Source organism: Lutra lutra, chromosome 1, assembly GCF_902655055.1.
Source record: "Lutra lutra chromosome 1, mLutLut1.2, whole genome shotgun sequence".
Lineage (NCBI taxonomy): Eukaryota > Metazoa > Chordata > Mammalia > Carnivora > Mustelidae > Lutra > Lutra lutra.
Window position 1 is genome coordinate 146,743,359 of NC_062278.1, and position 13,548 is coordinate 146,756,906.

The following is a 13,548-nucleotide window of genomic DNA, read 5'->3' on the forward strand; positions in this document are numbered from 1 at the left end:
AGGTGACCTGCAGACACTAGAAGCCAGAGGCCTGTATTTGCAAACAACTCCCCTTTTACCCTTTCACTCATTTCTTGTAAAGGATACCCCTCTTCTGTATTAGGAATCTTCCTTATTCTCCACATCCCTTCTGTGTCTATGAGGCCTCCTCAGAGGTCCCCCCCCACCCCCGCTTTCGGAGTCCATCCCTTATTTCTGCAAAGTTAATGGCGCTCATCCTGTTCTGCCTTTTATTCGTGTGCATGTCTTCTCTGGAGTGTATACTATGTACCAAGCATAATCTAAGTAATAGATGTTAAGTGGTGAGTATTTTAGAGCTGTTAAGAATTAGTAGGAGTGCCTACTAAGCTGGTTGAGTGTCCATCTGATTGGTTTCAGTTCAGGTCATGGGATTGAGCCCCGTGTTGGGCTCTGTACTCAGTATGGAATCTACTTGGGAACTTCTCTCCCTTTCCCCCTCCCCCCACGCTCTTTCTCTCTTTCTCTTTCTCTAAGGAATCTTCAAAATTTTGATGTAACTGCAAGTTGTTTTTTTTCTTTCCAAACTTTTTCAGATTTTACCAAATGTTGCAAGGACTCTGGAATCCTTATGGTAGTAAAATGCCGGAAAGAAAATTCTGCATTGAAAGAATGCCTAACTGCCTAGTAAGTAGTCACCACATTGTTGGTGCTTCTCTGTGTTTTTAATACATGTAGCAGGTAAGACTGTTATTTAACTCATTACATGTAATAGATTTTGTACTTCGCCCCATCAGATCCTTGATACTGTTAGCTCAATCTGAGACTTCAGTTTGTTAAATATTAAGCAACATTTATTTATTTATGAAAGGTCTTATCAAGTTACATGGGTCAACATTATATCTGATTAAAAATATGAGGTCAAGCAAACAAAAATGCAGGATTTTTCATATGACAGCAAATTCCTTTTCATGAACAGGTTGAGCTGTAGAATATATTATAGATGGGCTTATATTTGTCTCTTCTAATGAAAAGGTACTGAATTAGATGACTTGCCAGCCTTGTGATTTGGGGATTAATATAATTTTTAACTCCTGGGAAAGTTGTAATAAATCAAATGGATACAAAGGTAAATTTAGATTTTTGAAGTTAATCAATTTAAAAATAATTCTTAAATATCATGTTCACTGACATTTAGTTGAATATTAAAGTAAAAATTTGCAAAATTCTTGGAATGCAAGTGCTTTCTTTTTTTCAAAGACTTTATTTTTTTTGAGAGAGCAGTACCAGGGTACGGGCAGAGAGGGAAAGAATGTCAAGCTGACTCCATACTGAGCTCAGAGCCTGATGTGGGCTTGATCTCACAACCCTGAGATCATGACCTGAGCCAAAAGCAAGAGTCAGACACTCACCTGATTGAGCCACCCAGTCACCCTAGGTGCTTTCTGTTGTATCTCCCCACACATTTTATTGTCTACATTATTGATGATATTGCAGAATACTTTAGTATTGTTAACTGACAGTTGTGAGGTCTTTTTGGTTAACCGTTATTTCCTTCTATACTTCTCTAGCCCTTGAAACATAGGTCCGCATGATTTGATGCTTCCTTAGGGAATTCTATAAAAAGTGATTATCTGAATCAAATATTTGTTTTTGTTTTTGAGAACAACTAATGTACATATACATTTAAATTTACAAACTTATTTTAGAATTCTGTAGTTAGAAGACTTGAGAAGTTAATCTCTACATTTATGGATGAGGAAACACCCTTACTTATGGACCTGCACTAAGCATTTCATCAGAGAGTTAGAGTTCTTTCTGTGACTAGTTTTTCTTCCATTTCTATTCCCTCATGCTCCCAGAGATGTGTAATGAATAAACGAACCTGTTAAACTTGTGACTGAATTTAAATTCTGTTGTATATTAAAGGATTTTACACCTCAGTTTTAGCCATCATAATAACTTGTTCTTAATTTGCCATATTATCCATCCCTCTCAGATGGGCATTATTAGAGCAGAGGGGCAGGAGTGCCAGCTGGGGAGAGGGCAGCCGGGGCTTACCTTCTGGACCAGCCAGAGCTTAGCTAGCCATGCAGCCTCAGGCAAGTTCCTCATAGAAGATGGGAAAATTATTCCTCATGGAGTGATCGTGGGGGACTATACATAAACTCATTACAACAGTGCCTGGCACATAGGAGGTAGTCAGTAAGTGGTAGTTCTTTTTAAAAATTGTACTTGTTTTTGTTATCTGAATGTTAATCATTTAAATATCCTTCCATCTTTTACCCCCTGGAAATAAGGAGAAAGAACTTCTAGTCTGTTCTGGGGAAGGGCCTGGGAAGGGTTGGAGGAGGCTGCTTCTGTTTAGGAGAGAAACAGTAAATGAAACAAAGAGGGTTGTGACATTTGCTGAAAGTAAATGGAGTTAAGGATTTTACTACTTGACCTTAAGTCTCAACAGTCTATTTCTTCATTTTGGAATAAGAAAGTGCTCTGCTTTACTGTGAAATGAAGTTAACCACTGCCCTCTCATCTTTTCATAGTGACATCTTGAAATATGAATGCTTGTTCTCTTTTATCTCTGTCTCATTTTCACTCATTCCTTAGTAAACAGCAGTCTCGCTTCTGCCCCCTTCCACTGGAACTGCTGCTTCTCAAGTTTCTAATGGGTTCCTGGTAGCCAAATGCAGTGAATTGCTTTTCATTCCTTCCTTTGAAGGAATACTTGACCTCCAGAAATTCTTTAAAATTCCCTTCTATCTGGCTTCCCTTATACTCTTTCCTGTTCCTCCAACATCTCATTTCTTCTCAGCCTTTTCTTCCTTAACCGATTCCTTAAAATGGGTTCCCGGTTCTCTCTTCGTGCTTAGGTCTGTGAAAGCTCAGTTTACACCCATGGATTCAGTTAACTTCCTATAGGTCATGACATTTTTCTGCTCTCTTCGGGTCCCAAACTGAACTCCCCTCCTTTTCCTCCTCCTGCATCATGTGTCTAGAATTTAGACTCCTGTCTCTTAACTCTAAATGGTTATTTCCTATTGATTTTATTACCTACATCTCCCCCAGATCGATTTTGTCCTTTTCATCCCAACTTCTCATTAGCTTAGGCCCTCATCATTCTTTTCTGGATCATTGTGGTAGTTTACTTATTACTGGGCATCCTGCACCAAACCCTGCTTCTCCGTTTTGGCCTGTAGCATGTGGCCTGACTCACCTACAACATAAAATTGATCTTCGAGTTTTCTGTTAATAGTGTCCCATTGCCTTCAGGATAGATTTCGACTTCTGGGTATGGCATACAGTGGCCTTCATGATGTGGCTCCTGCCCTGTCTAGTTTTATTCCAGGCCCTTTCTCTTACGTGCATAATCTGCTGTAATGGTAGTTATTTGCAGTTCGTCGTCGTTTTTCCTCATCTTTGTGCCTTTCCAGTGTGCCTTCAGTCTGGACTTCTCTTGTCCGTTCAAGTGCAACTCCTGCACTTCTTGCCACCTCTCCTTTCCCCACTTCTCTCCCAGGTTCCCATGGTGCACTGGGCCATACCTCCGGCACAGCACTTTGCATCCTTCCTTGTGGTGCAGCCTTTCCTTCCTGTTCCAGAACACCATGCGCTCCCTGAGGATAAGCACTGTGCTTCTCATCACTCTATCCTGCCATTCAAAAACAAACCACTGGGTCATCCCCCTTGCCCTCTTAAGCAGGTTGATAGCCTAATGTTTACAGTAAGTTTATGACCATTTCTTAAAATCTACTTTTAAACATTGTACCTGGTGAAATGTCTGAATATTATTAAACCAAGCTTATATTAAAAACTCGTGAAGTTTCACTTTTTTATAAGATTTTCATTTCCTTCTTGTAGTTATAATGATCCAGCCTTTTATGAAGAATGCAAAATGGAATACCTGAAGGAAAGGGAAGAATTCAGAAAAACTGGAATTCCTACCAAGAAAAGGCTACAGAAGCTTCCCACAAGCATATAGGCAAATGTTCAGATACTCAGAAGCTCTGATACTCACAGAAATCATTATCACCTAAAATAATGGACTCAAGGAAGTGTTTGCTTTATCCTAAATTATGGAAATACTAATTTTATCTGAAATAAAGGTTTTTTTTTTAACTTTAAAATTAAAGTTTTGTCAAATGTGGTAGGAGTAGTAAATAGTGAAATGAGATATGGTCTGCCTGGGCATCATGGATTTTTTGGTAAATCTTCCACAAGTACAGTTCTGTAACAGAGATACTGAGATTTAGGGTTCTACATAGACCTTATATTCCTTTTGTCCAGTGTATAGACTAATGGGTAATCATAGGGATCAGAAGTAACCAAAGTAGGGATGGACAGCCGTCAGAGGTGTTAATAAGGCAGATAGCAGAATAGTGATGAACCAGAATCCTTCTTGGTTCTGTTACTTACTAGGTATGTCACCATGGAAATAATTTTGTTATTGTGCGGATTATTGCAAGTAAGTAGAGTGTTTAGGACCGTGCCTCAGATGTGGTAAATGCTCTTTAATGGTTGTTAGTAGTAGTAAAGGATTATTTGGAAACAGATAAATAGATGAATTAATTTTACTTATATGTTTGATGGAAAGTTTCCTAAAATGAATTATGTTCCTTGACCTGTTCATTTGGTTACTGAAAATATTTTAATGATTTCAGGAGCTAATGTAAAAAATTGTCCGAGTATAATTTGGTTCCAGTTTTTTATATTAAAACTTGCTTTTCTTTTCTTCCATGAGCTGTTAACTCTCCACTATAGCCACGGCAACCAGTTTCTATCTATCTATCTATATATCGATCTCATTAAAATCACAAATAGAAATTACTACATACTAGGACAAGATTTAATTTTGACCCCTATCCCATAAAATAGACCTGAGATTATTCTTTTTTTTAAAGGACTTAGTTTAAAGCAGATAGGATGCTAAGGAACCAGTGTGATGCTCAAGTTCCATACTTTACTCAAGTGAACCACTCAAAGAACTATTTTACTCGAAAACCAAAGAAACCACATTTTCCTAGCCCACAGATCAAAAGGAAGATTACTAGAGCAGACAAAAGCAAAGCAAATGTAGAAACCTAGAGACCACATACCATAGGCGTCCTCAAGCCTATATTCTTCTGTTGGCCTTTCAGTACCTATTACATTTCTTAGGCACAGGACCTTACTTTTAATGGTGCAAATGAAGAAAAGGCAGTAAATTTAAAAAGCTAGTGAAATATATAATCTGTGGCTAATATATAATTTGGATGACAATCAGAGGAGCTAAATTTTATGTGGAAAATTTATTTTCTGTAGCTGTCACTTTCTCCACAGGTACTGGAATAGTAGTATGTAAGTATGTTCATTCCTCTGCCAGAAACTAAACCCTTTTATCACTGCTTTCAGGATATCCTGCCTAGCCACCACACTGTCTACTCTAAAACAGCTGCCTCAGTTGTTGTCTGGCTTGCTCATTCATACCTCTGGCTGAAGCTATTTCTGTGAAGAACTAGTGCACAGATTTTCTTCCCCTAAAGATCCACCTTGTTCATGTAGCCTCTCTGGATCAGATCATTATGGTTTTTCCAAGATTAGGTCTCAGGTCTTTAAGTCTGAATTTTCCCCTACTTACTTGGTTTCTAATGTTTCCCATAGGTGTGTCCCTGCTCTGCTTAGGAATTAGGTTCCATCTGGGCAGAATCTCCATTTCCTTTTAAAGAAGATGCAGATTTTATTTTCACTAATAGGAGATCAAGAGGAAGGAGTGAGTGGCTTTTTGTTGTTACCTGTCTTCTCTTCATTCTGTTATATAAATGGGAACTGGGTTATAAAAAGCTAAAGATTAAAGATATTTCCAAGGGAAGCCCTTTGGAGCAAATTTCAAGCAGTATGAAAGAAATCAACATAGAATTTTCCATCTCGGGGGCACCTGGCTGGCTCAGTTGGTTAAACATCCACCTCTTGGATTTCAGCTCAGGTCATGATCTCAGGGTCCTGGGATCCAGCCCCCCGTTGGGCTTGGTGCTCAGTGGGGAGTCTGCTTGAGATTTTCTCTCTCTCCCCTACCCTGCCTCAGGTAAATCTTTAAAATTTTTTTTTTCAATCTCAAATAGATTATCAAATGATGGGCCATTCCCATTTCTCTTTGAATCTTACGTACAACGGAGATGATCATAAAGCATACATTTTTAAATCTGTGGCTGGTTAAAAGTTTTTGGTTAATCTTTATCAGAGTCCTACACATCATTTATTTAGCACTTTACACTGTAAAGAACATACAACCACTGATTTTTAGCATACCTGTTGGATAGCCACCCTCTTGTTCATATGGAAGAACACTTTTTCCGCTTAAATGATTTAACAAGACAAATGCCTGTTACATGAATCAAATGAACAACTAACAATTAGTACCTGACCTTGGAATATAAAGGCAAGGATAGTATTTCACATTCGCTTCAATTTCAAACAAAAATAATTTATTTTAATTAATTTCTTGGCATTGTTCAAAACATTAATCAAGCCATTATCTCATACTACTACTTTACAAAGGTAAGTTTCCAACCTTGGTTTAAAAAAAGACAAACCAAAGCTACATTAGAGATTAGATAGAATATAGTCTATGCAGCCACATGAGAAATAGTTTCTGCTGCTTTGTTATTACACAGGTAGTTGCTTCCTTTAGCTAAAGCCTGGAGTCTTGTATTTGTTTTATGCATATTGGGTTTTGTTCTATTACTTGGCAGGAGATTGTACTCCCTGGAGTCAGCTGTGTTCATTGGTCAGAATAAATTCCAGCATCTGACACCAATTCCATTAATCACAGACAAGCCTGAATAAGTGAGTAAGATAATAGAAAGACAAAAATATCTGGTGAACGGTGAACATTGTTTATGTATGTATGCTATTCAGTTAATATATTAGAGATCGGAGATACTCTTTTGAGTTCAAGATATTTAAAACTAAAAAAGGATAAAGGCCTCCTACATGAAACACTTTATCTCAGGCAAAAGATGTATAAGCCAACTAATACATTATATTACTAATATGTTAATTCCACCACCCTGTAAGAATTTAGATAGATTTCTGTGTGAAGCCATCCTTGTTATATGCTTGTTTATAAATGATAGGCCACTTAGAATCAAAAAGTCTGGGGACATTTCATGATTGTACTATATCAAAACAACACAGAATTTGGTTTATAGAATTACAGTTCCTAATTTGGTTAAGGAAAAATCACTATCTCAATGAGTAAAATGTTACATTTCAAATAAACTAACAATTTATAAATTGCTCTACATAACTAGCAGGTACAGACCCTGATGAAAATGACTTTATCCAGTTACATACTTAGATTTTCATTATGGACCACTGATGGCACAGATTTAGACTAAAACCTTTGTGGTGCTCTTTCTACTTCTCATTGAATACTATAGAATTGCAATAGTTCACACACATTTTCACTTTTCAGTTAGGATTTGAGGACAAAGTTGGCTTCAATGATCAGGTTATTTCAAGTCTTAACACTGTGATTTAAAAAGTCTTAAACTTTGAAAACACAATAGCATATGGAGATGGAATAACCTATAAGAGATGCTATTATTTAACCATAACACTTTTTGTCTTTATTCAGTAGAAGGTCAGCAGAAACATAACTTACTCATTTTGCCATTTGCTCTTTTTTGCAACTTAAAGCAACTTATAATTTGTCTCATATTAATGGCCTCTTATTTTTACGAATGGATATTTACGCATTTCACATGCTTTATAAAACCATGTCCAAGAAATTTTAATTCCATTCTTTATGTGAAGCTGTTATTTACAATTACTATCAAAGGTAAAATTGTCTCTTTAAAACAACTTGTTTATTTATTAGTAAGCAGCATATGTCTGATTCTTAGCCGGAACGTGGAGCTGGACGGTGCTCTTTCATACTGGGAAATCAACTACATAATGTGGAACAGTATGTGCAAACGTATATACCGAAGAACTCTGCAAAGTTTAATTGAAATCTGCTTTCAGTTTGTTAAATAACTTCTTGAGAGTGCCACTGAGGGAGATACAATAACCTCATGACCAAATCATTAATCTCTTCAGAATTAATTCTTAAAAAGACAGTTTTGATTATGTTGATCCAAGTAATGCAGTGGTGGCAGGTTGGGTAAAGGCAAAGTTTTATTTTTAGTTTCCCCAAATGCTGTCTCACTTGATTTAGGAGGGCTTGGGAATACCCAAGAATTATCTTCCAGAGAATTTCTGCCATAAGAGCTGTGTTCCTGAAAGTTAGGACCATCATGAAGAATGGATCGCTCATTATCTGTCCATGATTGGAGAATTGCTTTCTCTGATAAAACCTTTATATCTCCTGGTAAAGGGGAAGATGTGGTATGGCAAACACTTTTGCCATTCGGTGAGAGAGGGGAATGTCTTTTGTATGTTGCAGTAAAATTCGCCAAGTGCAGTTTTGTGCTGTCTTTCCCAAGGTCTTCCATGCATCCTACTGGGGCACAGGCTAAAAAGAAAGCACAGGCTAAATGTCGGTTGTCAAGGCATTTGTGATCATAAAACACATAACACTTCATTAATTTCGTTAAATGTAGAACTGGAAATAAAATTAACATTTCTAAGTTTGCGTGACCACTGGGGCACTGTGACTTGAAGACTGATGAAAAATTATCTGAGTTCTAATTCTGGATCACTATTTACTGGCATTTTGACTTTTAGATAGGTTAAGTCATTTGTGTCCAGGTGTCACTTCTCTTACCTGCAAAATGGACATAGTAATCTTGTCCTGCCTATATCACAGAATAATTAAGATGAAGAATTCCATAGTTAAAGAAGTTAGAAGCCAGAGTTAAAATACAGGAAGGATCCCCTTCTTGGCTCATAATGTGGCTAGAAAATGTTTGCAGACTACGTGTCAGTGGAAACTAAGCTATTCTAAAGTAATGTTTTGTTAAATATAATATCCTTTGCTTATTCAAATCTTTTTTCCATAGTACTTCAAAAGTAAATTTTTTCAGAAATAATTACATTGTGAATTGATCCAAAGGCTTTTATGGATAAAAGTTTGAATACATAATAACCTGTTTCTTAAATAAACACATATTTCTGCTGTGGTTATAGTAATAGGTGAAGGGCAAAAATGTTTAGTACACACATAATGGCTTAGAAAATAAACTGCTTTAAAGCTGTTATTTAGTGATAGCCAACATAATGGTAGTATGAGCTTCTCTGCCCCTTCCCATTTAACCAACTGTGGCAAAATGCTAGGAATTAGAACAAAGACTTGAATCTATAATTTTATAGAAAACTGAACCACATTATAAGCTTATTGCCTTTTTTTCTTGGGAAGAGGGATAGGAGAAGTTAAAGGTGCTCAACTTCTGGACAAGGGTGATCTGTAGATTAGAAAAAAGGTGATTTAGTCTGTCTCTACTCCCCGAAACACTGAGTGCTGCAGTTAGGAGTGGTGGCCTTGAGCCTGCCACTGTTGTTGTATGCTAGAAAATTTATGGTTCAATATACCAAAAGACATCCTTCATCAGCTCAGAAGGGACACACAAATGAGTTATTAAATATGGAAAGAGTATTCCTCCTACATTATTCTTTGGAAATTAAAAAAAAGAGCCTCACTGAAAACTCCCTACAAGATTATTCTGTGTTCCTTTTAAAAGGAGGAACTTCCCCATCAACATACCTTGGCCTCATATGTAACCCTGGCCACTGGAAAACTCAAGGGCAAAATGAACCATAAATTAAGTTGGAGCCTGCCAGAGCACTCTATTAGTTTTCCTGATTCATAAATAACTCACGAAACTGAAAGAAGTTTTGACTTTAGTTTTCCTTTTTCCCTACTAGTAAACACTGCTGAGGAGATTTATAAAACAAAATTCTCTTGTGCCCTCTTTAAGCAGCAATACGAGGTGCATATAATTTTAAATTAGGTGGTAGTGAATATTCTTTATAAAAAAAGTCACATCTCATTCCTCTTAAAATAAACTTAGGGCATTCAAATTTATAACTTTTCAGAAATATACCTATTATGTAATAAAAAGTGCAAATGCACTGATTGAGGTATAAAATTAGCTTTGGCAAAATAGTACTATATTAGCCCAAAACTCAAAGTTTAGTCAGCCAAGCAGTTACATATGAAAAGCAAATCAATGAAAATTTTCATTTCATTGAAAGGGATAAGGGGATAACACCTGGTCTCCATTCTAAACAATCTATCCTTTATGGAAAGAAAAATTAAGTTTACCAAATGAACCCAATAAATGCATCAAAGTAATTTTCTTCAAAACAATTTAAAGAGCTAGGTCTTTGATATATTCTGTAACACTGGAATGAAAAATACCTTTCAGTGTCTTGGTGTCTTTTTCTTTTTTTTTAAATATAAGAAGGAGTTGTGGTAAAAGGTCAACTAGAGCAAACTTAACACCTCAGGCTTATACACATAAGCAACACTTGGCTGAGAAAAAAAGCCACAAGGGGAAAAGAATACAGTACAAAGAAAAAACACATCAGCAACACCTTTATGTGTGAAGTTGACCAGTATGAGAATGAAGCCAAAGCAGAGAATAGGTAGGCTGTGAACATACTATATATACTTTGGCTTATCAAAATCATCTGATGAGATTTTGATAAGAAACGATAGCCAGCTGCTCTTCTAATAGGGTTTCCAGCAAACATTAACTTGCCTTTCTTGATTGTAGTTGGGGTTTTCAGTTTTCTTAGTAGTTCAGCTTGTACTTGAGTCACCAAATGTAAATTAGACATTTCTCTCTTCAGTTCCCAGTATGCATTTTGCATATTATCACTGAAATAGATTTTTTTTTTAAAAGTTACTGGTTATATAAATTTCTTTATGGACAAAAAGGACTGACTTTACAAGACCAGTGCTCTAACCCCTGAGCTATGGAGCCACAAGGACTGACTTTAATATAGAAATGAGCATTATCTGCATTTCTGCTCCAATTAGTTTTAAGATAAAATTTCCTCATTGAGTAACAGAAATATGGGCATTAATAAGTAAAAAGATCTTATTCACAATTCTGGCCATTAACTGAACTATATTAAACAGGAAGATATTACAAAAGTAGTATTACAACCAAATTTCTTATTAATTATAGCCTATAATGTGCTGTGCTGTGACACTACTTCAAGGGTATGGTCTTCATTTACAAATCGGATCAAAAATAAAGTGACGTTTATTCATGTATAGAGTTTTAATTTGTATTTAACCCTTACTTGGTTTTGACATTGTGAATTGAAATGTATCAACTGCTGAATGTATACCCAAATCCACATTAAAATTTAGGTTTCATGCATTTCATTCTTTTATGTTTGACTGGGCTGTCTCATATGGTTGGTCTAAACCAATGTGACATGACAGCACAAGACAAGAAGAGCCAGATGATTTCCTGGTAAGGGAAAAGAAGCCAGAGAGAGAGGGTTATATGAAACAAATTTAAAACTTCATAAATGCCTCTCATTTTCATAATTAAAAGTATTTTGCCTCAATTATCTGAGAAGTTATAAATTATTTTACACCTAATTTGTAAAGTCTCATTCTTTCATTAAACATGGATATTCATGATTTTTTTTGGTTTTTAATTGCCAACTAAATAAATTGAGATCTTCAATATACCTACTTTGCTATACAAGAATATGTAAAATGTTAAGTATAAAAACAATTGCTCTCATAGCATCCAAATGACCATTACTGCCTCTTAAAGATACTGGAGTAAATTTAATAAGTAGAACAATTTAGAAAATACATCAATTTTTATCTAGCTATAAACAAAAACCTTTAAATAAACCAAGGTATAATACTCTTGATACCTAAATATCTAAGATCCTGTTTGAATTACAGTGCAACAGAGCTACTCAAAAATCATTGTTCTGGGGCGCCTGGGTGGCTCAGTGTGTTAAAGCCTCTGCCTTAGACTCAGGTCATGATCCCAGGGTCCTGGGATAGAGCCCCACATCGGGCTCTCTGTTCATTGGCGAGCCTGCTCCCCGCTCCCCGCCTCAGCCTGCCTCTCTGCCTACTTGTGATCTCTGTCAAATAAAATCTTTAAAAAAAAAAATCATTGTTTTGAATGAAAGGTTATATACGTTTTGTGTCAAGGTATTTTTATTCCACTAAGACTATAATTCTTTCACTAGAAGCAGAATAAACTTTATACTGCTTTTGGGAAAAATCTACATGTTTTAGTCTATTGTAAATGTCATTTGTCAAACAGGAGTCTTATTAAAAATCACAGGGCTTTTTGCAGGTTTTTGATAAGTGTTAAATAATTAACAAAAATTAGTTAACCACCCCCATTTCACCAGTAAACATCCGAGATGTATGTTACAATGAATGTTTCACATAGGAACCCGTCTTAAGTGTGGAGTGGTTTGTTCCTTGTTGCAATTGCGGGTATTCAGTATGCTTTCCAAAGAGTTACTCACATTGCGTAACACATATACAGCACTTAAACTTGCTAATTCATGCAGACTGTGACGATATGAATAATACAGTTTAAAAATACTGTTTAGTTATTGGCATGAGATGACAAATCAGTACCTAACTTTGAGAAAACAAAAGCAAATATCCAAGACCATGTGTGGGTCCTAGAATATCAAACACATTTAATCATTCAAAATAGCTAAGCATGTAAAGTAAAAGAAACAATTAGAAAGAAGTGTTAAAGCAGTGTCTAATGCACATTTTCCAATTCAATTTAATGAAGACTGTTAAACCAAAAACTAGGTCACTAAGTTCAACATACATCTAAGTCTTTTTCTTTTGCCCTTAATGTCACCTGAATTAAAAACTACAGCTAAAAACCAAACCAAACCAAACCAACAAATTACTAAGTATAAGCTCTCCCCCTTGTGGATAATAAAGTAATAACAGTCTCTTTACACTAGAAAGTGCTACAGTCTTCAGAGTACTTTCACAAAATTAATTTATTTGAACAAAGTATTTAAATCATTACCTTAAATGAGATTGGAAAAGGCAAATTATCCACAAATCTTTAGCAGGGTTCCAACTAACCTTCACTTATCTAGATATTTTTGAGATTGAATAGGCTGGCTCTGTACCCCTCCCCAACCAAGCAGGAGTGTGAATTTAGCTAAGTTTTGCTTTAAATGACACAGGTGCAAATGTGTATAAGAAATTATAAAACTACTTGAGCACTGAGATGCAACACTAAAAAGCACCCCAAATGAGAACCCTACAAAAATGCCTAACGTAATAAATGCTCAACCATGTTCTTGCACCAATTTGACAAGCTGGGTATAACCACAGTTTCCCTGTGAGGAAACAGGTTCAGGAGATTACTCCATATTCTAACATGTTGCTGATCAAAGCCATCTTTTAATTATCCAGTCTAAGGACTGCCTGCTGCCCTGCTGGGGTTACATTTTTCATATGATTATTAATATCATCTTCACACATTTACCAAGCACCTCCAATATGCTGGCTGCCAACACAACCTTCTTAACCACAAATTTCAATCCTCTAAATTTTAAATGTAACATACCTCCTCCTTGAGAGGTGAATGAGCAGGTTTCGTGTCCTGCTTATGAAGTCAAATTGTGTAAAAGCCCAGTTTT

General features: G+C 36.1%; 3 protein-coding genes across 5 annotated transcripts in view; 2 read left to right on the forward strand and 1 right to left on the reverse strand.

The window, feature by feature from the left end:
• Window positions 1–9,245, forward strand: part of CMC1 (C-X9-C motif containing 1) — an 89,960-nt gene extending 80,715 nt beyond the window's left edge. Inside the window, exons 3-6 of the mRNA XM_047738825.1 lie at window positions 555–645; window positions 3,817–3,937; window positions 5,596–5,704; window positions 6,684–9,245. Of these exons, the coding sequence (XP_047594781.1) occupies window positions 555–645; window positions 3,817–3,937 (212 nt within the window). The 3' untranslated portion in view covers window positions 5,596–5,704; window positions 6,684–9,245. The remainder of the gene's footprint in view (window positions 1–554; window positions 646–3,816; window positions 3,938–5,595; window positions 5,705–6,683) is intronic.
• Window positions 6,395–13,548, reverse strand: part of AZI2 (5-azacytidine induced 2) — a 38,432-nt gene continuing 31,278 nt past the window's right edge. For all 3 annotated transcript variants that reach the window (XM_047738748.1, XM_047738740.1, XM_047738757.1), the window contains 2 exons: window positions 10,638–10,756; window positions 6,395–8,449 (listed from right to left, as the gene is read on the reverse strand). In XM_047738748.1, coding sequence (XP_047594704.1) covers window positions 8,037–8,449; window positions 10,638–10,756 — 532 coding nt within the window. In that variant the 3' untranslated portion in view covers window positions 6,395–8,036. The remainder of the gene's footprint in view (window positions 8,450–10,637; window positions 10,757–13,548) is intronic.
• Window positions 6,684–13,548, forward strand: part of ZCWPW2 (zinc finger CW-type and PWWP domain containing 2) — a 179,865-nt gene continuing 173,000 nt past the window's right edge. Inside the window, exon 1 of the mRNA XM_047738769.1 lies at window positions 6,684–6,777. The gene's annotated coding sequence lies outside the window, so the exon portion shown is untranslated. The remainder of the gene's footprint in view (window positions 6,778–13,548) is intronic.